The sequence below is a fragment of the Myxine glutinosa genome, chromosome 3 (genome assembly GCF_964187855.1).
Source record: "Myxine glutinosa chromosome 3, kmMyxGlut1.1, whole genome shotgun sequence".
Lineage (NCBI taxonomy): Eukaryota > Metazoa > Chordata > Myxini > Myxiniformes > Myxinidae > Myxine > Myxine glutinosa.
Window position 1 is genome coordinate 83,623,473 of NC_136263.1, and position 25,595 is coordinate 83,649,067.

General features: G+C 41.7%; 1 protein-coding gene across 1 annotated transcript in view; it reads left to right on the forward strand.

Moving 5' to 3' along the window:
* The window catches only part of LOC137423419 (RNA binding protein fox-1 homolog 3), an 891,619-nt gene that overhangs the window by 771,377 nt on the left and 94,647 nt on the right, over positions 1–25,595 (forward strand). Inside the window, 2 exon segments of the mRNA XM_078774235.1 lie at positions 7,647–7,832; positions 7,834–7,893. Coding sequence (XP_078630361.1) covers positions 7,647–7,832; positions 7,834–7,893 — 246 coding nt within the window.

Below are 25,595 nucleotides of genomic sequence, written 5' to 3' on the forward strand. Positions count from 1 at the left end.
TACAGGGACAGCCTCTAACAAGACTGGATCGTAGGCAGCTGGCATATCGACAGGTATACTGGTGCCACATTGGCATGCATTCTATGCCTCGAAGAAATTCTGCACGGATCCAGATATATTCTGGCATACACATGTGAGAAAACGCAAATGAGCTGAAAAAAAATCAGAACTGGATAAACCGGAAATAGATTTTTTTTAAAGGATCACTGGCACATAAAAGAAGTGTACAGCTGATTTGGGATGAAGAATATAAAATAGCAATTGCCTGAGATCAAGGAGTATGCAAACAACATGGGAAAAATAGCAGAACTGAGTGAAACGGACAAGTGCATGTGGAACAGAAAGTACTGGTGTTGGTATTCTTCTTTCAGGAAGCAAACCGTTGTTATAACATCTGCATGCACAATGGCATAACAATATGTGCAGAGTAATCAGTTGGAATATCTGCAATAACTTCAATATCCCATTTCCTGAAAAGTTGTGGAAGCTCGTCCCAGGAGGACTGATCTTTGTTGATAACAAATTTGGACAATTACATCCGGTGTGAAAATTGAAAAAAAGGCAAAACAATGAAACATAGTACAGTACTCAGAAATATAAAAGAAACTAGAACGCCACTCAGTGGAGCGCGTACTCCCGCCGTGGGTTTAGTTGGAATAATACGTTTTGTTTAACATCCCCTCTCCCCAAAACAATAAATGAAAAAGAAAGTAAGCCCTAACTGTCAGAGAATTTATTTTGATATATCTCGGAATTAGAGGAGAAAATCATCATTTAAGAATAAGAATGAAAGCTTTAATGCAGTAAAACCCGAAAAAATCTTTCCCAAAAAAATTCCCCCAAAAAATTCCTGGATCCGGAATAATATCCTGAGGTTCACCAAAAACTAATCAATTCTTCCTTATCCCAAGGGCAATCATCCCACCAACTTTCATCCAAATCCGTTCAGAACATTTCCAGATATCTTGTTCACGAACATACGAACACACACGGACGGACACGAGCGAATGCGAGTAAATATATCATTGTAAAACGAAGTACCGGTACCAGTACCCAATGTTGTTGGGGTAACTGTATCTGGAGGGGTTAAAGCGGTCAATTACCTCCAACTGAAAGTTGACATGAAGCAAATTTTTCTTCAGGTGGCTGGCACCAGTTGGGTTGACTCAGCCTGCTATCCTTCCAAGGTCGGCACCTGTCATCCTTACACCTAAGGAGATTGCAACAAACAGGAACACAATAGATTATTCAAAAACAGCACAGTCGCGTGCTCGTCCCACACCTCTCGGAGAACGTTTCAGCTTTGAGTTGTTTGTGAAAACACTTGCAGGAATTGCGCAGGTGGGATGAGGTAGAAACTCTGACGAGGGAGTTCTAAATCGACTTCATCACATCAGACTCTTCATCAGACAGATTTAGAGATGCAGACGTTAAGGCCTTATCTGATGACATGTTTTCCTGAGCATCTCTGAGTCAAGCCACCAGATTGGAGAACTACATGTTCTGCATAATATAATGGCTTGTATACATCATAACCTAAGTGGAGTGGAGTACTGTAGTACCAGTACCTAAGGATCAAGGTGTGCGGCAACACGCACACACACACACACACACACACACACACACACACACACACACACACACACACACACACACACGCTATTGCCTGAAGAGGGCGATGCAGTCAATGAGTGGAAATCTAGAAAATGATTAGACAGTAATTGATTACAAACACGACATGTTTCACATATTAGCACTGCATTTTCTAAATTCCTCCATTTTGTGAAGATTTCCATTCGTCAGACAGTAAGAGTAAGAACCAATGAGATATAGAAAAAACAAACAAACATGGACTTTGGGGAGGAGCGGCGGAGTTGCTGAGGGTTGTCCCAATATAAGGAAATACAGTACAAGGAACTTTAATGCAGGAAGAAGTCTTTAGGCCAATCATACTGTACATGTCTACCAATACCCATGCACCTCCCTATCCTCATTGCTTCGAGGTACCGGTACCTATATACAATTCCAGTATAAACGTATCTACAGTTTCTGCTGCCACTACATTTTCAGGGAGAGCATTCCATGCACTAACTATTCTCCGAGTGAAAGACCCTTACCTGCTTTATTTGGAATCCATACCTTACTTGTTCAGACATAAACAAATGTATAGAAATTTAGAAGATGATCTGACGGCCACATCCAATTTTACATCCAGAAGTGACACAAATATCAGCCTATTGGATGATGGATGATGATGATACCATACTTGGATGATGGTTAGTCTTGTATGTAGCGATAAACTCAATGAGATGGAGTAACTTGCTTGGAACAATGGAATATCGTTTGTATCAGGATAAGCAACCAAAGAAAAATGTATATAGATTGGACAATTATAAGTTGTCAAGTATGTAGAAACATGATAAATGCGCTAAAGGAAAGCGCACATGTACACATGCATGAATGTGTGATTCCACCTGTGTGTGCTTGATTACACACACAGACAGACACACACACTCATTTTTTCTCATGCACAATCTGTGATGAGCTATGCACAGCTCACTCTTATCCAACTTTTCCTGAGGGCCTTCCCTGCCATTGGCTGCAATTTGAAACTCCCCATCACCTGCCCCATATGGAATTCCACTCAGTCTTGACGTGGCAGGTGAAGAGATGCCTCTTGGTCATATAATGGCTTCTGCCAAAGGTTGCCAAGTGTAGTTTTTGCTTGAGTAAGGAGAGCACTCTGTTCACTCAAACACCTGACATAGGCTTTGGAGCAAGTCCAGTACTGTTTTAGAATGCTCTTTAACTTTTTCATCGAGCAGAATTGTACCATTTCCACTGCCACCTCTGCATCCAACTTAAAAATCTCTCCTCCCATATTGCTATCTCCACCCACACCCTTTACTGGGAGCCTGCATTGCATGCCATGCTTTTGTTGAGCTACTGGCCTGGAATGCATGCAGACGGGTTGAGACGTGCAGGGACAGAGGAGACTAATTGGCCCAGCCTTGCATCCACTCAACCCAGCAGCTTAGCGCTCAGCCAGGCTGGCTTGTCCAGGGATCACCAGGGCCGCAGCAGAGTGCAGACGGTACGGAGCCTGAGAGGTCCACCATAGGTGGGATTTCCAGTCGGAGGGACAGAGAGTGTGTTTTCTCTTCTGATATCCTGCCATGGGTGATGGTTACAGCAGCCACATGCATAGCAGCCTTCACAAGCCGTTGCTTGTCATTCAGTTAAAGCGTTTGTGCTTTCTTTATTCCTGTTTCACTTTTCAGGGAGTTTCCTTTGTTGCATGGCCTTGCGGTACTCATTTGCTTCAATGCTTAAAGTTGCTATATTTCCGCTGTTAATGTCAGACCCATGAAAATCAAAGGCTTTTTAAAGCCCTTTGTACAGTGCTTTTGTCGGTAAGAAAACGACCAGAGTCATAAAAAGATTAGATCTATGGGATAGCAAAGATTAATTGCGTGGTATATCTGGCATGGTCCATAAATTTGGCAGCAGAGGCAGCCCAGCGCGATTTATTTAAGGAATGCGCGATAAAGGTTCTCCTTGGAATGCAATGTAACTTCTCACCTTCTGCTATTGTGGACACAGGTTTGAGCAATTTCAGAGAAATGGCATATATAGCATATATAGCCTATAAGGCAGTAAAAGTGTGTTGGGATTTGTGTCAAGAAGCTTTTCGTTCTGTGGCCAAATTGCTCAGTTAAAGGTTGGAGAAGTATCGCAGAAAGCATTCCTCTATTGCTTCTTCTTTTTCTTGCTCTTCCACCTCTTCTTCTGATTTTCCTCGGAAAAATCCTTCCACCTGTCCTCGTGCACCAAAATAATTTGAGCGAGGTGGATCGAGGGCTTAGGCTGGAATGGTCTTGTGTTTGACATTTGGGAAATTCAATTGTATTCCAACATTTTTATTCCATTAGCTTATTCCAACATTTTTATGATGTTATTACATTTTGCGGAATGAATTTGGGAACATGCACGATAAAATGGTATTGCTTGAACAACCCTATCTGCTTTTGAAAAATTGCATACTGGGCCAGGCATATGAATGTTGTTGCAAAAGTGGGGGCTTGCTGTGTTTTGAGGATGTTATTGGATGCTTTTGATATTGCACAACTGGAATAGCAAGACATTTTGGGGAGCAGTTTCAAGATAAGTGTGCACAAAAAGCTTTGAGAAAGGGCAAAGTGTTGGATTATATATATCACAAATTTTAAGAAGTTTCAGGATTATTTTGGACTGTCTTAATTATCTAAGGAACCCTCATTTGCTTTCCTATCATGCTCTCGAGAATATTTGTACGATATATGGTTCTTGCTATATATGCTTTTATCAGCAGTCGCTGCGTCTCTTGCCACTGAGCATCACCCCTCTAACTCTTCTGAACCAGCAGTGCTTTGCTCTTCAGTTGTACTAGAGGATTTATGGGTTGCACTCTTGATCTTTTTATATAGTCTAGTTGCAAGTCAGTGGACATTTGTCCCAAATAAATACTCATGTGACGGGGCCTATGTGATGTGAGGCAGGTCTGCCTCCTTCCTTGTTAGCCACAAATTTAATTGTTGATGTTTTATTGAGTAATTTTAATTTGTATCCTTTATTGTCATAATATTTTCAGGTTGTATTTTACATCATTTTGGATGCGCAGTATAATAAGGCTACGTTTCCATGGGGTTTGGCATAATCTATGTATCATTAGATTATTAGGGCTATTGTAAGACTACTACTAAGACTTTGCAGTTGATTCCACCTTGTATGAGACAATTCCTCACACCAGTGGCATTCAGGCTGAAACTACATCTTTATCTACTAAGGAGCTGGTGAAGCACCTGAGAAATGTCATTCATTGCCAACAAGTTTTATACACTTGCACTTCCTTGACATAAAGACATGTGACTAACCCTGCAATTTACTTTTGCAGTCAACCTCCGACAGAAGCATGGTCTTTGAAGTGCCTTGAATTCTATAATCTGCTATGATCCTTTCTGAGTCAATTACATCAACAAGAGAGTTTCCAGGGCAGGGCAGGGCAGTGCCTTAGAATTCCTTGCAGAGCTAAGTCATTCTTTGGCAGCTCTAAGGCTCTGCTAGTGTACAAAGCCTTTATCTATTGGAGCATGGAGTATGACTCTCCTTTGTGTGGATTCAGCTGAATCCAAGGCCTTAAGGGTAGTAAGTGTTACTCAACAGAAAGCTAAGTTGCAGGTCTTGCTCTTTTTCCGTTGTAGACAAGTTAATGGCCTCACAGTATTTTAGCTCATATTTGGTCTTGCCCTGCCTGCCCTTTCATCCATTTTCCCTTCACAAGCCCCACCAGGTCACATGCACATGATTATACTCTCCCCAATTATGGCTAAACTTATTCTGTCCATTCCTTTATTTTCCTTTTCTCTCATCTGTGGAATTATCTCCCCAAGACTGTGCAATCACATTCTTTCCTTCACTCTTTTCTTCCCCCAACCGGGTGTCAGCCTGGCTGGGCTCTTATATTTTAGGTCCTGTCCATCCATCCGGAGCCTCGACTAAAAATGACTGCAGTTATTTCATATTCAGCACATGTATGCAATAATATCTGGGCATGAGGCACATCAAATGATTTTGGGATTGGAGTCAATTTGGAATTTTGGCATTTAATATTTTTACATGAGAGAATAGTACAGCATTGTATATGTTTCTGGGAATTGTTTATTTCTATAAACTTTACCAACTCCACTACTAATGCACTAATTTGAATTGATTCTTTATTCTTACACACTTTACCATCACAGCTACCTACATACCACGTTGATTATTTATTTATATACACAATACCATCTCCACTACCAATACATACGTTTTAAATATTTTATTTATTTATTTAGTGTATTTAAATGTAAAATCTGCACACCCCATTTTTTAGGTGTGGTTGGGGGATGGCTTCTTGATGAGAACTTGTATTCTTGTTTTGTGTATGTTATTTATTTGCTGGTTGGACTAGTTATGTCTGTTGAAGTGGTAGGTTGACAGTTCTTACAGCACACTAAGATGGCCTCAAGGGTTGTCACTAAAAGGCGGCGGCACAACTGCCACCGCTCGTAAGGGCAGAAATTTGGAATTTGTTCAGGGTTTTGGCAATAACTTGCTACTCTTCATCAGAAGACTTTGTGAGATCTTCAACATCACTAGTGATACAAGCAGACTGCTTCGCAACTTAACTTTCACCAAACGACAGTTCACCTTTTGATACAACGCCCTGCCTGCACAGTGCCAGTGTGACAGTTTATAATGGCGTCAAGAATCAAACAGCTCAGGTAAATGTGCTACCTCTGCACAATCTTGTAGGAATGAAAAGGGTTTATTTGGCCACTTGTCCAAAAACTGTCTTCTTCACACTTTAACTCGTACTTATTATAACTGATAACCTGAACATGGTGTTACGCTTTTGAATATAAGTTAGTTTTAAGAATGGTTCCTGGCATGTGGTCGACATTATAAAATATATTTATTTCCTCTTTCATGGAGAATGCTTTTATCTTATGAACCACCTTTAAAGGCCATTTCCCCCCGCAGAGCAGGGGTTGGCCTTTTTTGGGCACCTTGCTCCCCTTTTTGAAGCAATGTTTTATGGCCGGATGCCCTTCCTGCCGCCAACCCTGTTAGTCACCTCTTGCGACACACAGGGAATTACCAGTGAACTGGTACTCAATTTGCCGATCTCGGAAAGATGAACAGGCTGAGTCAACCCCCCTGGAATTAATTCAGCGATGACTGGGACCCGGATCCCAAGCTGGCACCCTAACCGCTAAGCCAACACCAGGCTAATGCTTATATGTTATGGCTGTAATAAATCAAACGGAAGACCAAATACTGCATTGCAGTCATCAGAAGAAACCCGAATGAGTAAAGGGCAAAGATGGAGTCATCAGGAGGAACATATAAACACACACACATATATATATATATATATATATATATTATATATATATATATATATACATGTATGTATGTATGTATGTATGTATGTATGTATATATATATATATGGTTAGAGACAGGAATTTGGTATTTTGCCATGGTGCCGCCGCGATAGCTCGCCAACCCTTCGCGAAGGATGTCTGTGGGATATATAATGCTGGGAGATTGGATACCCCTTTAACGTCCATCCAAAGGATGGCGCACACATTCATGAATCATCCTTCCTGTGAAATAGTGGGATAACCGTTTATAGCTGGTTGTGCCGTCGCCATTTACGTAATATGTATATATCCAGTTGTTCGCCAGAGTTTCTCTCTTCCCTCTTTTCTCTTCTTTTATCTATCTATCTGCTTCTCTCTCTCTCTCTCACTCTATCACTCTATCACTTTCTTACTCTTTCTCCATTCACTAACTTATACTACATATGTTGGAACAGAGAGAAGCAGTAACTAACACTGATGACCAGTAGGTATAGACGTTTGGACTTTGTCTATGGTATCAGGTCATAATGGCCTACTTTTTAAGATGATGCTGAGATCTTTTACGCTTTCACTTTTATGCCAGCAGATGGGCATACATGCCTTACAAAACAATATCCAAGTTTTGTTAATGTTTGTCTCGGAATAAGTGAAAGAAATTCTTCAGCAACATAAAATCCAGTTTCTTTATCTTATGTTACAGGGCACTCAGGAGCCGGCAGGCCCAGCTGATGCCATGGCACAGCCCTATGCCACCGCTGGGCAATTTGCACCACCGCAAAATGGCATTCCTGCTGAGTATCCGGCACCACATCCTCACACCGTGCAGGACTTCCCTGGGCAGCCTACCCTTGCAGAGCATGCCATGTCCATCTACACACCGGCTCAAAACACACCCAGAGCAAGGACTCCCAGACCCCACTTGTCAATCACTTCCTGCTACAGCTACGGTAAGGTGCATGGATGACGAATCCCTTTATTTTCTTTCCCCCACTGAATCCTCAAAATCCAATTATGGCACTAAAAGCAAACATTTGCTCCTGAAAAATATTCATGCCCCAGTAAAAGTTTTATTTTGAATTGATCTTCAGAAGCTTAACTTTAAACATAATTTGGCAAAGTGTCTAGCTTTGCACTTTGTTGAAAATTAGCCAGTGATATTCCACCTTTATTCTAAATTCCTTTGTGAAGTTATAATGCAGCCCATTATTGTAAACATGTGTAATATTCTTTATGCTTCTAATGGCTTAGTACCTCCTATCAGTATATATTATAATGTATATACAGTGTATATATATATATATATATATATATATATATATATATATATATATATATATATATATATATGTATGTATGTATGTACAGGGTGGTCCAGAAACCCTGGGCACATTTTGAAGAACAATACCTGCAACAAACAACTAAGTTTATCATTGTTCTTTGGTGCAAAACAAAACATGATTACCTGTAAATGGACGTGACCGCTTCAACATGCCCAGGCATCACATGATACGCAACAGGGTGAGGTGCATCACGTGATATGGATTGGGGTGAGCTTCGCTCACTGTGCTGCATGCATTTGTCTTTGCATTAGTTCAGTCATTGTGAATTAGATGCCCTCATATGACGGTGGATATCGTGAGACAGAAAATTCGCGCTTTACCGCCTTGTGTTCTGTATCTGGAAATTCGGCTGAAGTTCACAGACAACTTGTCAAAGAATGTGGCACCGACGCAATTGACAGAAGAACCATTGGCAGAATAAACAAGCAGTTTGATGACACCGGCAGCATTCTTCCAAAACAGTCACCAGGTCGGCCTTGTACTGTTCAAACTGAGGAAATCTGAGCGATCATTCAACAACAACTCAACAGGAACACGCGATTTTTAACTCGTCGTTTATCAAACGTCACCAACATAAGCCGATCATCGATTTGAAGAACACTAAAAGACCTCAATGTGAAACCATACATTCCCATATTAATTCACCAACTATCTCAGGATGATTTTGACAGGCGAGTTGAGGCATGTGAAACATTGTTTGGTTTAATGGATATGGACAATGATTTGCAGAACAGGATGTTGTGGTCAGATGAATCCAAGTTTACTTATCTGATTCTGTGAATCGTCATAACAGTGTGATATGGGCAGTAGACAACCCACGATTTACTGATGAGCACAACGTCCAGTATCAAGCTAGTGTGTCCGTCTGGGCAGGCATATCTTCTGGAGTCATTGTTGGGCCAATATTTTCGAATAAAATGTGAATGCTGCAAATTACCTTCTAATGTTGGAGCAGCATGTATTTCCACTCAATGATGGCCAAATGTGGTTCATGCATGATGGTGCATCTGCTCATTATGCTGCCAGTGTACGCCAGGCCCTTGATTTGAACTTTACAGACAAATGGATTGGCCATCGTGGTCCGGTTGAATGGCTGCCGTGGTCTTGTCATTTAACATCACCCTGTGATTTCTTCCTTTGGGGTTTCCTCAAACACAAAGTGTATGCGAGAAATCCTACGACCCTTAGAGACTTGAAAATATTAATCCGTAATGAGACTGCTGCCTTAATGACTGAAATATGCAGAACTGTGTGTCAGAGTGTTTTGTCACAGCTACAGCTGTGCATAGACAATGAAGGAAAGCAGTTTGAACATTTGAACTGATCTGTTTCATCTATATTAGACTGATTTGACTGTTTAACAAGTCATCATGTTTTGTTTTGCACCAAAGAACAAAAATAAAATTAGTTGTTTGTTGCTGGTATCGTTCTTCAAAATGTGCCCAGGGTTTCTGGACCACTCTGTGTGTGTATGTATATATATATATATATATATATATATATATATATATATATATATATATATATATATATATATATATATATATATATATATATATATATATATATAGGGGGGCTGCAAAAGTAGGTATACAGTAATGAAAAACAAAACGTATTTTATTGATTATACAAGCATATCAATAATATATCAATAATAAACATATCAATAATAAACATATTAATCCCTCAAATGTTCAAACTGTTTGCCCCCGGCATTCACACACTCCACTAGTCGAGTGTGGACACCCATGCACACTCTGGCACAAAGGTCTTTATCAGCATCAATTTCCTGGCAAGCCTCCCGTATGAACTGAATCATGGCATCAACAGAACGCGCCTTGCGTGCGAAAACCCTGTCTTTTACACATCCCCAGAAAAAGAAGTCCATAGGGGTGAGATCCGGCAAACGTGGTGGCCAGTCAATGGCTCCCCGACGTCCAATCCACCTGTTTCCTTACTGTATACCTACTTTTGCAGCCCCCTGTATATAGTGCTTCAAAAAATGTTAACACTTATATGGGACTATCGTTAATTTAATTCAATTAAACACCAGGTGACCTCTTTAAATAAAAATATCAGGAGTGTTAACATTTTTTTGAAGCACCCTGCATATATATATATATATATTGGGGCTTTATAAATTACAGAAGGGAAGGACCATTTTTAATCTGCTTCGGAATGTTTTATCTGCTTCAACCCGGCAGGAAACTTCACGGTAAACCCGATTTATATTCATTGTGATGTGTTTACTTTTTGGTGTCGCTTTATATTTCCTTTATATTTTCTCGAAGCCCAGGGAATCTAACCCCCTTATTCCCACAGGAAATTTGTTCTAACTCTCACGGTTTTTAATATCACGGCATTTTCCAGGAATGTAATCCCCACAATATTTAAGGGTTTACTGTATATTAAAAATTCAATGTATAAAAGCTACCATCGGTATTTTTCACACAACACATGCGTAGTCTCCAGCTTAGAATGCACAGTCAGTCATCGTGGGCTTGATTATCATGGCAGTTCACAGTGGCGTTCAACAGTTGCCTCACTTACATTTCGCATGGTAAGTGGAGACCTATTGTCACCCTATATTTACAGATTGTGCATTTAGAAATTTAATATTTTTAAAGAGTCAATCTTTTTCACAACTTTCTTCTCATGATTACTATTAAACAAACAAATGAAAATTCCTTTAAAATTATTGTCTGTCTGTGTTTGTGTCCTCAAAATATGGAAAATGTTGCATATCAAAGAACAACAGCAATCAACCAGTCAAATACTGTTGTCACATCAGCACCGCCAAGGCAACTCACATTGTCATATTGAAACTAAAATGTCATTTAACCAAAGCGTTCAGAATCATTGGAATCTCCCGCGATGAAGCTAACTCCAAGGGCCTTTCACTCACTCACCGCAGGCAGGTTAGGTTGGTGGTCTTTCCGTCTTCTACCGACTCCTATCTGGCCTTGCCCCCCCAGCCCTCTCTGGGCTCTGTCCCCCAAATATTCCTACAGGTCGCACAAGATCTGCTTGCAACCCTCTTATGGTTAAACTGCCAAAATCAAGACTTTCTGCTCACCTTCACTCCTTCATTCCTCTTTTCTCCCGCCTCTGGAACAAACTCCCTCACTCTCTTCAATCCCATTGCACCCTCCAGGTCTTTAAAACAGCTGTTCACCACCATCTCTTATCTTCCCCCATCCAAAACCTTGATCTTTTCTACCCCCGCTAATTTCCGTCCCCTTGTGTTTTATACCTCTCCCCGCCGCCCTCCCCCTCCCATGCCTCCTGCCCCCAAGCCCTCTCCCTCCCACACTTCTCCCTGCTCTCAAATGTTGTGGTTGTGTGCTTCCCCTTCTCTCCCCATCTTGTCTTCCGCTCCCTCTTTTTGTGTGTTTTGTTTGTCTGGTTGATTTGTTTGTGAAATAAATGTTAGCTCTTTCACGAGCCTCGATTCAGTATACAAAAAAAATAAAAAATAAAAAAATAAATAAATTGTGAATGTGAAACTGAAAACTGGTTTGATATTTACTCATCTAAAGTGGCAGCATAATTAAGGCTCACATCCTCTTAACATCCTCTAATCCATCTAAGATCAAAGGATCTCGCGAGATCTTGGAGACGGCGGCAGGGATTTTCGAAGCTCCACACGGTCTCCACGTTTTTCGAAGTTAAGTCTGTTCACAATTGTATTTTGTCGAAACTGTATTTATCTTTCGGTGTGTGAAGTTATTGTGTGCAACTTTGGTTGTTTCTCGGTGTTTATCTTTCATAAATTGATCGTCTGTTTGCCGTGTCGCGAGCAAGGCCTTGTACAGTGTGCACTGTACAACCTTGAGGCTTTGTTTTTCTCTCAGTGGTCCGTCGTTTGTGATCCAATAACTTTCGTTCTCTGTATTCCCAGTCTTTTCACCCATAGCCTACTTCCTTGTGTAAATCTCAACTCAAAAAAAAACAAACAAAAAAAAAAACATTTCCTTCTCTGTTCTCATTCGTTTATTCATTCTTATTCGTTGTTTCGTTCTTCGATCACGTGTTTCTCCCCCATTTCCCCAGATAGTTTTCACTCATTAACCTTCAATGTTTACACTTTCCCCTCAAGTTATGTATTCCGTCATATTTTATAACACCTTTTTCTTCTTCTTCTTTAAAAGGCTGCTTTCGACTTGCTCACCAAATCAATTCATCCCAAAAAAAATATCCATCTCCTATAGTGCCTTTTTTCTACATTCCCTAAACTCTCCTGCACTCCATCCTCCATCCAGCGTCCTTAAACGTATTTTTAACTCGAAGATCACAAGAAACTCATTTTGCAATAAATGTTCGTTTCCCATAAATCGTACACTTTCAAAAATCCAATCTCACCCCTCCCCTCCAAATCTTCCCCATAACCCCTCCCCTCCAAATCTTCCCCATCACCCCTCCCCTCCAAATCTTCCCCATCACCCATCCCTTTCAAATCTCCCCCCTTGCCCCCTCCCTCCTAAACTACCCCCTCACCCCTCCCCGCCAAGACGCCCCCTCGCCCCTCCCCTCCTAGACTCCTGCCTCACCCCTCCCCTCCAAATCTCCCCCATATCCCATCCCTTTCAAATCCCTCCCCTTGTCCCTTCCCTCCCAAACTCCCCCCTCACCCCTCCTCTTCAAATCTCCCCACCCTCATTGCTTCTCAATTTCCCCCCGCTCACTACCCCTCCTCAAAGTGTCCTCCCCGCTTCTTCCCCCTTCAAACTCTCACCTCCATCTCCCCCAACCTTCTGCCTCGCTCTTCCCCCTCCTCAAATAACACCTCATTGTGGCTCACCCAATCACCATCAAACCTTTTGTCCGCCCCATCCTTCCCTTTCTCCGAGCTATTCTGAAATCTCTGACACACCTTCAACAGCTCTCCCTACCTCTTCCACCTCTTCCACATCTTACCCTACCCCTCCTCCCCCCTGTTCTGTATCTGATGCTCCCCCTTCCTCTTCATTAACGGTATGGACCTCAAACATCCGGGGCCTTCGTTCAAACTTAACTGATCTCTCCATACAGGTTGCTTCTGTCAAACCAGACGTGATCTGCTTAACAGAAACTTTCCTCCTTTATGATGTCTCTGATTCCATAGTATCTCTCCCGGGCTACTCCCTCCTCCGGTATGATAGACCTGAGCCTCGTCCTGGAGGCGGGGTTGCTATCTTTATCAAAAACTCTCTTCCTCACTCGCCCTGCACTGCACTCTCTCCACCTCACCCCCAGGAATACCTCTGGCTACGGCTTCCCCTTCGCTCCCACCTCTTGTTCATATGTGTGTTGTACCGTCCACCAAACAGTGATGACTCCATCTACATCTCGCTGTCTGATGATATGGACCAACTTCTATCTACTCATCCCAACTCTCTCTTCCTCATATGTGGTGATTTCAACTGTCATCATGCCAGTTGGCTGGGTGTGGGTACCTCTCTCACCAGCCATGGCTCCTCAGCAAAGGACTTCTGCGACTCACTGGGACTGACACAATCTGTCAATTTCCCGACCCGGATCTCAGTCAACGGAACATCTTCTCTTCTGGACTTGGTTATGACTAACTTCCCTGAAAATGTCTGCTGCTCTTCTTCTGCTCCGATCGGATCATCTGATCATGTCCTTGTTAAAGTGGACATCTCTCTGACCATCCTCAGGGAGCCTGCTCAGCGTAGACGAGTCTGGCATTTCACTCAGGCCAACTGGCACGGTCTTCAAGCAGCCATCAATCATCTGGACTGGTCTCCCATCTCTACCACCTCTGACATCAACTCATCCTGGGAATTCTTCCAAAGTAAATTGCTCTCTCTCATGCACAGATTTATCCCATCTCGTCTTCAGTTGTCATACCCTTCCTCCCGTCCATGGTACACGGAATCTTGTGGTGAGGCTGTTGCCCAGAAACAACTTGCCTTCGTCTCCTGGAAAGCAAATCCAACGGAAGGAAATCTCATTTCCTTTCACAAAGCCCGAAACAAGTGTGTGTCCACCCTCAGGAGAGCCAGGAAACAATATCTCTCCGTTCTCAAGACCGAACTCTCTTATCTGTCTCCCTCTTCCAAATCCTGGTGGCGTCTGGTCAAATCCGTTTCTGGTGTTTGTTCCCCCTCCATCCCCTCCCTTACCTCAAACGGCTACACAGCTGACTCCGCACGTGAAAAAGCTGAATGCCTCAACTCTGTGTTTGCCTCTAAATCTTGTGTCCCAAACCCATCCCTCTCTGTACCCACCATACCCAGTCGTACCCTGCTGCTCCTGGACTCCGTGTCCTTTCCTCCTGACAAGGTGGAAAAGTTTCTGTCAACCCTCGACTCTGATTCTGCAACTGGACCCGACGGCATCAGCCCACGGGTCCTAAAATCCTGCTCTGCTGCTCTATCTCACCCTCTCTCTGTTCTCTTCACCCTCTCTTTTGCTCAAGGTCAACTGCCATCTGCTTGGAAATCAGCCAACATCACCGCTTTGCACAAAAAAGGTGCAAAAACAGATCCTAGCAACTACAGACCAATCAGCCTTCTCCCAATTATCAGCAAAGTCATGGAATCCATCATTGCTTCGGATATGAAATCTTTCCTCTTCTCCAATGGCTTGATCTCTGATCATCAATTTGGTTTCAGACCAGGTCACTCTACTCTGGACATGCTGCTTCTGCTGTCTCAACAATGGATGGAGGTCCTCAATGCCAAACAGGAAATTAGAGCTGTCTCCCTCGACATATCACGTGCCTTCGACACGGTCTGGCACCCCGCTCTGCTCACCAAACTCTCCTCCTTTGGTATCCATGGAAATCTCCACGCATGGCTGGCGGACTTCCTCTCTAGTCGTCGTCAACGTGTGGCCCTGAATGGGTTTCTCTCATCTCCTCTTCCTGTTCAGGCTGGAGTTCCCCAAGGCAGTGTTCTGGGCCCCGTGCTTTTTCTGGTCTTCATCAATGATCTCTCTGACTCTCTCGAAAATCCTCTCTATCTCTTTGCTGATGACTCCACTCTCTGCCGCTCCATTCCTCTTCCCTCAGATCGGCAGTCTGCTGCCTCCTCACTCTCTGAAGACCTGGACAAAATCACAGACTGGTCAAACAAGTGGAACATGTCTTTCAATCCTGACAAATCTCACACTCTTACTATGTCTCTCCGAAAAGATCGACTGGACAACCCTCCCATCTACTTTCTCAACAATCCTCTCCAAGAAGTTCTGTCGCTCAAGATTTTGGGTCTCACTATCTGCCATGATCTTTCTTGGGAAAACCACATTTCCAAGCTGGCCTCCAAAGCCAGTCGCCGACTGGGCATCCTCCGTCGTGCGAAGTCCTTCCTCGGCACACCTGAGCTCCTCACCACATACAAGGCTTTCATCCGCAGCTCAATGGAATACTGTTCTCCCCTATGGGCCGGTGCTCCTGCCTCACACCTAGCTCGGCTTCACGCTGTTGAAACCAAAGCTTTCAGAATTATTGGAATCTCCTGCGATGAAGCTATCTCTGAGGGCCTTTCACTCACTCACCGCAGGCAGGTAGGTGGTCTTTCTGTCTTCTACCGACTCCTCTCCGGCCTTGCACCCCCAGCTCTCTCTGTGCTCTGTCCCCCAAATATTCCTACAGGTCGCACAAGATCTGCCAGCAACCCTCTGATGGTTAAACTGCCGAAATCTCGGCTCTCCGCTCACCTTCACTCTTTCATTCCTCTTTTCTCCCGCCTCTGGAACAAACTCCCTCACTCCCTTCAATCCCACTCCTCCCTCCAGGTCTTTAAAACAGCTGTTCACCACCATCTCCTTTCTTCCCCCATCCAAAACCTTGATCTTTTCTACCCCCGCTAATTCACCCCAGATCCACCTTGTTTGAAATTCCAACTTCTTTCCTGGAAGTCCTGGCAGTGTCCATATGTTTTATACCTCTCCCACTGCCCCCTTCCCACGCCCCCCCCCCCCAAAGCCCTCGCCCTCTCTCAGATCTCTCGATGTCTCCATGTCTCTCGGTCCCTGCTCTCAAATGTTGTGTTTGTGTCCTTCCCCCTCTCTCCCCATCTTGTCTACCGCTCCCTATGTTATATGTTTTATGTGTCGGTTTGTCTTTCTGTGTGATTAATGTTCGCTCTTTCACGAGCCTCGATCTTGTATACAAAAAAAAAAAAAAAAAAAAAACTTATCACTTCAGCTATTGCAATCAAAATACATCTCTGCTTCGTTCTCTAGGAAACCTCCAATACAGACAATTCAAAATGGCTGATCAATCTCCACTGATGAAATGTTTTGACCCGAGAGTATGAACCACTTATTTATTCTGAAAATTACAATTTGAACCCCACCCCATTCCTCGACCTTCCTCCCCACCCTCGCGCCCAACACCATTTGTTTTTTACTTGGCCTAACAAGATGGATTTTGTTTTGTCTTGAGTGCTCTACTTCTGTCATTTCGCTCTTTCAGTTGGTTGTGCTTCACTTTCATTTTTATCTCTTTTTTATGTTTCTTGTTTGCCTGAAATTGCTGTCACGTGATGAAATTCATAGTACCCAGAAATTATTGTGTACATTCTTTCATTCTTGATCATTCATTGTGAATTAACATGAACCTTGGTGCATTTTCCATTTCACTTGTCGTGCTGTTCTTTCTGCTTCTTTGTTATAAGGTGTGAATGTGAGGCCGTTGAATGTACAATTATTTCTTCAAACTGTAATGGATTTTGGAACAAATTTAGAGCAAAGGTGAAAAAGATTCAGCATGGTTGAGGGTTCATCATAAAGTGATAGACTTGAACTTAAGTGCTAATTTTTTAATGGCCCCAATTATTCCAACCTCCTTGTAGGGTCAGCAAGGGAATGTTTATTGGCCCAAGTCCACCACTAGCTGGCTAACGTTCAGACCTATCGTTCTACAGAAGTGGCTATCATTTGGAATTTGGGCAGGGTGCAAGAGATAACTCCCCTACTCTTCGTGAAAAACTCAGTGCAATCCGTGCAAAGATCATTGATAGCAGATGAGTTCTCCAGCTTAACGTCCTTCCGATGAGCGGTGCACACAAACATGCGAAACACCAAGTTGGAAGTTTATAGCTGGATCAAGATGCAAACCCAGGCTAGACAGCTCAAAGGTGAGCTTGTACCTTAAATATATCTTCCCAGCCTATTAAGCCATGGACATGAAGCAAAACTTAAACGTTTAGTGAGAAATTAGGAGGTTTTCCGCAACATCTCATGCTATGTCTCATGCCATTTCATGAACACTTCAACACTTTGTGGTTTATGTCTACTAGTATAAAAGTCCGTCAACAATGACTGGTTGGAACAGTTTATTTGACGGTGCAACCCCGTGAGAATGCTAAAGTCTGAAACCTTGGCCTAGTCTCAGGTGTGTTTATACTGTATTAAAGCGCGGCGTTACGCGCGCTGCTTGTGAGCAAGGAGGAAGCGGACAAGCGGTAACATATAAACGTCTTTATTGTAAGACTACACTGTAACACTGAACTCCTCCGGGCTGGTCGCCCGGTGTATATCATGAGGCCACGCCTACCCCTCGGGCGTGGCCACCGCCCACTTGGTGCGTGGAATGATGTCACCACGCCAGTGGGCTTTTGTGTCCGCCACAGTATCTTCTTTATTTATTAGATATCCCAGGGACGTAAATGAACATTCGTTTTACTCTGCGAGCGTTGCACATCACATGCAGCGAATTTCACCTCCCAGTTCCCTGTATTTATTCTTATTTAAGAAACGCTCCTGTACACCACCCTTGAGGCTCAATTTGCAAGCCACCGTCTGCAATTCCCATAGAAGAGACATAATTACTCTTTTATGGAAAATGTTTTTCGAGTTTGTTTATCCTCAAAAAAAATAGACCTTAGTGAACACACATTCGTGTTAAAAGATCGGCCTTTAGAACCCGATACAAATCATCCTTATGACGGGGGACAGACACCAGTACAAACACACAAACACACAAACAGACATTGTATTTTATATTGTAGATATTTAGTCCAGCAAACCTGCTTGTACGAGTATGTTGACTCCCTCCCATCGAAGTAGTTTATGTACTGCCCTAAATAGATATTTACTGACAAAACTTTGTCCTCAAAGACTTTCTCAGTGCTTAAGCTCCACCCTGAGTCTTGACCTATGTATAGATAGAATAGTGCAATGATCACCTGTTTTTCATGCAATATTCTTGGCAAGTTATGTGTTGATTCCAGTGTAGGCTTTACTGGAGTCTAATCTTGCAATGCCTACCCCCTTAAGCCTTATCAAACACATTTGTAAGCACATTTCCAGCATCTTAGCAGCCCTACTTAAACTTCGTTCCTGCATGAACTTTACTGACAGAAGGTTTACTTGCCCTTTACCCAGTTCACCCTCATATTATAACATTATTTTCCTATCTCTTAGGGGCTGTGGGCTGCTTTTTGCAAATGTAGAAGTCTCTCTATTTCCCTTGCACAATGTGAAAGTATCATACTCACATCCATCCTGTACCCTTCTGTACTGCCTGGCCTTAAGTGTCATAGCACTGACAACTTGCACCACTGTAACCTCAGATGTGCCTGCAGTTGCTGCTGTTGATCCCACCCCTAATAATAGCTCATCACAAGCTCTATCTTCCATTTGACAGTTGCGTTTGCAGGCAAGTAATATGAGCTCGGACCTGGTATGGATGTATAGCATAAAGATGCGTTTTAGAGCAAAGCTGTTTGCGTTGTAGGAAAGCCAAGTTATGGAATGATAAGGAAGGAATGGTTGGAATGTTATGGTTAATTTATCATTGGTAGTTATATTTTAGTATCCACTCAAAATTTGGACGGTGACTGATTTACATTCACAAATATATACAATGTTATAAACCATATATATATATATATATATATATATATATATATATATATATATATATATATATATATATATATATATATATATGGATATAGATATATATAGATATATATAGATATATATATAGATAGATATATATATATATATAGATATATATAGATATAGATATATATAGATAGATATAGATATATATATATATATATATATATATATATATATATATATATATATATGTATATATATATATATATATATATATATATATATATATATATATATATATATATATATATATATATATAATATATATACACAGTCACGTGAAAAAGTAAGTACACCCCATGTAAAGTTTTGACTTTTTCAACATATTTCAACGTACAGCTATTTGATCTTCATTTCAACAATATTGATAGATAAAGGTGATATAATATAACAAATATCATGAAACATTTACATTTTGTAGTCCATTGTATAATTTAAATAAACATAAATGCAAATTTCGCATGTGGAAAAAGTAAGTACACCCCTACATTTATCACTACTTCAAATACCTAAAATTAGAATCAAGTGCACCAGCTCAGGTGCAAATGATTAGAACATCGTTAGTGAGGATCTTGGAGGAACCTGTCTTATTTCAACCTCAGACATTTAGTTTGGTTTGCTCTTTGTTGTTGAAGTGTGCGTTGTCACCATGCCGAGATCAAAAGAGCTCTCTGGGGCCTTCAGAAAGAAGGGTATAGATGCCTACGAGTCTGGGAAGGGATTTAAAAAGATCTCCAAACAATTTGAAATCAATCATTCGACTGTCCAGAAGATCATCTACAAGTGGAGAAGATTCCAAACAACTGCCAACTTGTTCAGGCCAGGCCGCCCCAGCAAGTTCAGCCCGAGAACGGACAGCAAGATGCTGAAAGAAGTCTCTAAGAACCCCAGAATGTCATCACGGGACCTACAGGTAGCTCTTGCCACTGTTGATGTCAAAGTGCACGAGTCTACCATTAGAAAGAGGCTGCACAAATTTGATCTACATGGGAGGTGTGCCAGGAGGAAACCTTTGCTGTCCAGAAAGAACATCAGGGCAAGACTAAAGTTTGCCAATGAACACCTAGGCAAAGACCAGCACTTCTGGAACAATGTGCGCTGGACAAAGGGGTCAAAGGTAGAGCTATTTGGCCACAGTACCAGAAGACATGTTTGGCGAAAACCAAAGACAGCATTTGACCACAAGAACCTGATACCAACTGTAAAGCATGGTGGTGGAAATATTATGGTTTGGGACAGCTTTGCTGCATCAGGGCCTGGGCAGCTTACCATCATAGAATCCACTATGAATTCTTCATTGTACCAGAGGGTGCTTGAGGATAATGTGAGGCCGTCTGTCGGAGAGTTGAAGCTCAACCGAAGGTGGACCTTGCAACATGACAATGACCCTAAACATACCAGTAAATCCACCAAGGAATGGCTGAAAAGAAAGAAATGGAGGGTTCTGGAATGGCCAAGTCAAAGCCTGGATCTAAATCCCATCGAGATGTTGTGGGGGGATTTGAAACGAGCTGTGCATGCAAGAAACCCCTCAAACATCGCACAGCTGAAAGAATTCTGCATGGAGAAGTGGGCAAAAATTTCTCCCAGTCGATGTCAGAGACGGATAGACAGTTATAAGAAACGCCTACTTGAGGTTGTTTCTGCCAAAGGGGGCAATACCACCTATTTGAGCCAAGGGTGTACTTACTTTTTCCACATGTGAAATTTGCATTTATGTTTATTTAAATTATACAATGGACTACAAAATGTAAATGTTTCATGATATTTGTTATATTATATCACCTTTATCTGTCAATATTGTTGAAATGAAGATCAAATAGCTGTATGTTGAAATATGTTGAAAAAGTCAAAACTTTACATGGGGTGTACTTACTTTTTCACATGACTGTATATATATATATATATATATATATAAAAGCGAAATGTCCGTTTGTTCATTTGTGAACCTACTCCTGTGAGCTCCCAAGGTTAATCGGCACGAAACTTTATCGGATAACATATTTTACCACCCTGCACCTAAATAGCAGTTTTCAAACAGTTATATTCTCACAATTCATAACTTAAAATCATCCGAACCGCCACCTGTCGCAATGATTTCTGAGGGTCGATCCACATATACAAATCTATATAAAAAGCCTATTTTTTTTCTATTTCAACACAGATATCGATGTAATTAGTTTGATGGTGAGCTCCGATCATCAAATATGTTATCATAATATGTGAGAAACAACTCTTAATTAAGACGTTACCATGATCGGTAAGTTCGGCTTTCCGAGGGTCGATCCACATATACAAATCTATATAAAAAGCCTATTTTTTTTCTATTTCCACACAGATAACGATGTAATTAGTTTGATGGTGAGCTCCGATCATCAAATATGTCATCATAATATGTGAGAAAAAACTCTTAATTAAGACGTTACCATGATCGGTAAGTTCGGCAAAGAAGGAGTCACATGACCTCTCAAATGCGCTAATTATTCAAAAACCGAAAATAGTACAACACAACTTATACATCGTTTTAAAGGTAATTTTACTGCTCATCTGACATCACTCTCAAGTGTGAAAAAATAGATTGTAGAAGAAAGGACCCACATGATGCCAACTACAAACCGCCACTTGACAACAGGTGAAAAACCTCCAATGATTACCTCATCCTCACATCAAGGTGAGTTGGTGTTTTGCTCTTTGTTTGGGATCATCCTGCTTTGAGCTCCCAAGGTTAATCGCAACAAAACTTTGTATCATCAGATTTTTAACCATGATATACCTGAAAAGGGGTTATATACAGTAATAGTGATGAGGTCATTTGGCACGTTATTGTCATGTTGCACTCCCGAGTTAATTTATTTACGAACCCGAGGTAATTTCTTTACTACACCTTCACTCCTTTATACACTTTAGACCCTTTACACTCCTTAGACCCTTTACACCCCTTAGACCCCTCTAGACCCTTTACACCCCTTATACACTTTGACCCTTTACAACCCTTAGACCCTTTACACCCCCCTTGGAACCCTTTGACCCTTTACACTCCTTTAGACCCCTTTGACCCTTTATACCCCCTTAGAAACCTTTGACCCTTTACACCCCTTAGAACATCTTTAGACCCCTTTCCACCCTTTACACCCCTTAGACCCCATTTAACCCTTTGCACCCCTTAGACCCCTTTTAACCCTTTACACCCCTTAGACCTCTTTAGACCCATTACACCCCTTTATACCATTTACACCCCTTAGACTTCTTTGACCATTTACACCCCTTTCTTTAAACCCTTAGACCCCTTTAGGCCCTTTACACACCCTTAGATCTCTTTGACCATTTACACCCCTTAGACCACTTTGACCATTTACAACCCATTTAGACCCCTAACATTCCTTAGACCCTTTACACCCCTTAGACCCCTTTTACCTTTTACACTCCTTAGTCCCCTTTGACCATTTACACAAGCTTAGACCCCTTACACTCCTTAGACCCTTTACACCTATTAGACCCCTTTTGAACCTTTAAACCCCTCAGACCTTTTACACCCCTTTGACCTTGACACCCTTTAATACCTATTTCGACCCTTTTAAGAAATATGCACCTCTTGACACTTTTCAGACCTATTGACTTTTAAGACATTTTAGCCAATTTAAGACCTTTTGGACACTTTTGACCCCTTTTGCTCTTTCGTCCTGAGACACTTTTAGACCCCATTTGGCCCTTTTAAGATCCTTGATTCTTCAAACACTTTAGACCCCTTTATGGCCCTAAAAAAAACTTCGAACCCCTTAGATAATTGGAAAACATTTCTCCCAAAATCGGTTTTGCCGACCTTTTCCGTGCACTATTCGTGTCGCATCACAAGTTGCGATGATGAATCTAAACTGGTATCTCAAAGTGAAACTGATGTTGAAACGTGAAACTGAAACTACTGATATATGGATCATCGAATGGGAAACCAGAATGAAATGCTGTGGGAAATTGCTGAAAGCAAAGCTATGGGGAATATAAAGAGAGGGGGGAGGTCGGAGCCGAAGAAACGATGTGGAAAAGGATAGGTGCCTGGAGGTGGTCGGTTGGTATTGGAAAGAACTTTGGTGATCTTTCGTCAGGATGTAGGCCCAAAACATGCCTAACCCCGTTTCCCAGCTGAGATTTGATAATATCACCCTCACTCCTGAGCAGTACTTCAGAGGTACAACAAGCATGGATTGGAAATCTTAGCTCATAGAAGGGAAAGAGGTTGTCGAGGTTACCAGCTGCACACATTGTGACATTTGCTCACTGAATATTTACACTGAATTCCCATTTCTATGAATACACACTCCAAAGGAAATTGTTCATTTCAGGTGAGACATTTATGCACCCCCCGTCATTGACGGGTATCTTTGCTAGTTGACGGGTATCTATTGACGGGTATCTTTGCATGCACATCGATTAGATGCATTAGACCCTCTTTAGACATGTTAGACCCTTTTAGATTCCTTAGACCCTAAAGATCCCTAATAACCTGTAGACCCCTTCAACTCCTTAAGACCTTCACAACACTTATTTATGCCCCTTGATTATTGGACCCTTTAGACCTTTAGATTCAGACCCAACACATCCATAATACACCCTTTCGACCCTTTTGACCCCCATGAACCATTTAGACCCCTTAAAAACCATGTAGAACTTTAGACCCTTCAGACCCCTTTTCACCCCTTGGTCCTCTTTTAAACCCTAACTACTCTTGGAAAATACCCTTTAGACATCGAGACCCCTTTCAATCCCGAGACCTTTAGCTCCCCAACCTTTATAGACCCCCTGTAGACCACATAGACTCTTTAGACCTTCACATCCTTTACACCCGAGACACCTAAGCCCCTTTAGACCCTCTAGACTCATTAGACCCGATAGACGCACACCACGCACATCTATAGAGTCTTCTTGCAATATACAGATTTTACTTTTTCAGTAAGTAATGTGCAAACTCCACCCAACCAGAGGCTGGGTTCTTCGCTGGTTTGAAAAGAATTTACCTATTGAGTCACTGAATTGGGTCACCAATCAAAACATTAAGCATATTGTTTTTGAGGTCAAACGCTCAAAGGGTCAAAGGTCAAGGTGGCATAAAGTCATCAATGTTTATCCGATTGATAGGAAATTTGAATAGGGTTTGCATAGCGGGTCACAGGAACTTAGGGGTGGAATGGAGGTGGGAAATACTGTTCAAATATCAAGTTAATAGTACTTTCATACTATTAACTTGATGTCTGAACAGGATTTGCATATTGGGAAACAGATTTGTTTTACCAAAATCAGAACGATTGACTTAGCTGTTTTGACATGTCAGTGGTTTCCATGACAATAATTTTACCCCGTTATAATCAAATGGGCTTTTGTGAAATTATTATTACCATACCTCAATAATTTTTCAAGATATAAAATTAAAACATACACAGCTTATTTGTATGTATGTGTAGTATATGTGGGGAAATTTGGTCAAATTAAGTCAAAGTCAAGGCCATCCAAATCATTCAAAACACCTATTAGGCCGCAATTAGAAAATGTATCGGCCAAATTTGTTGTGTATAACAATTAATCATGTAAAACATTTGATAGGTAAAATTTTCGAAATTGCCTAATTGCTGTTTCCATGGCAACTATTGTTTAATTGGATTTCTCAAGTATTGGATTTATGTGTTCATTTGTTTGCTTGTTTGTTTGACTTATGCACACTCTTAATCCACTGGGCATAATGAATTGAAAGCTGGTGATTGTACTCGAGAGGCGAGAGAGGGAATAATAAAAATTCCTTGCTCCCGGGGATTCAGGCTGGGGAGGTGAGGGGGGGGGGGGGGGGAGGGTGGGGGGAGAGGGAAGGGGGAAGACGCAAATTATCTTTGTGAATGTGTATTGTACTTGTAGAGGTTGTAGAGAATCACACCCGTTGTGAGGGGGTATAACAAGTAGTAATAAAATGCCAATTCTCTCCATGAAAACCGTATATGTCGTATACATTTTGGAATTACAGTAAAAGCTGTGTTATCCGGCACTTTACAAACCGGCATATTCTACCAACTGGCCGGCACTCGATGGATGTCAATTAAGTTGTTTACTCATGACCACACAGCTGACTCACCAATTATTAGCCCATCAAAACAGAAAAAAAAACAGTGCAGGGTCGAACCACATCCATCAGTTGTACATGTTTACGGGGGTCGTCATATGCACTCCTTACTCAAATTTCAAGTCAATCAGATGGAAATTGACTATTTTGTGACATTCACCTTATGACCTAAAACAGGTGGCTTCTATGATTTTATTGGTGAACAAATTCAGTGACTCAATATACAACCCCTGTTCAAATTTAAAATCAACCAGATGAAAATTGACTTTTTTATGTGACCTTGACCTTCAACGTTTTGATCGAAAAACACAAACAATCGGCTTATAGCTTTTGATCGGTGAACCAATTCAGT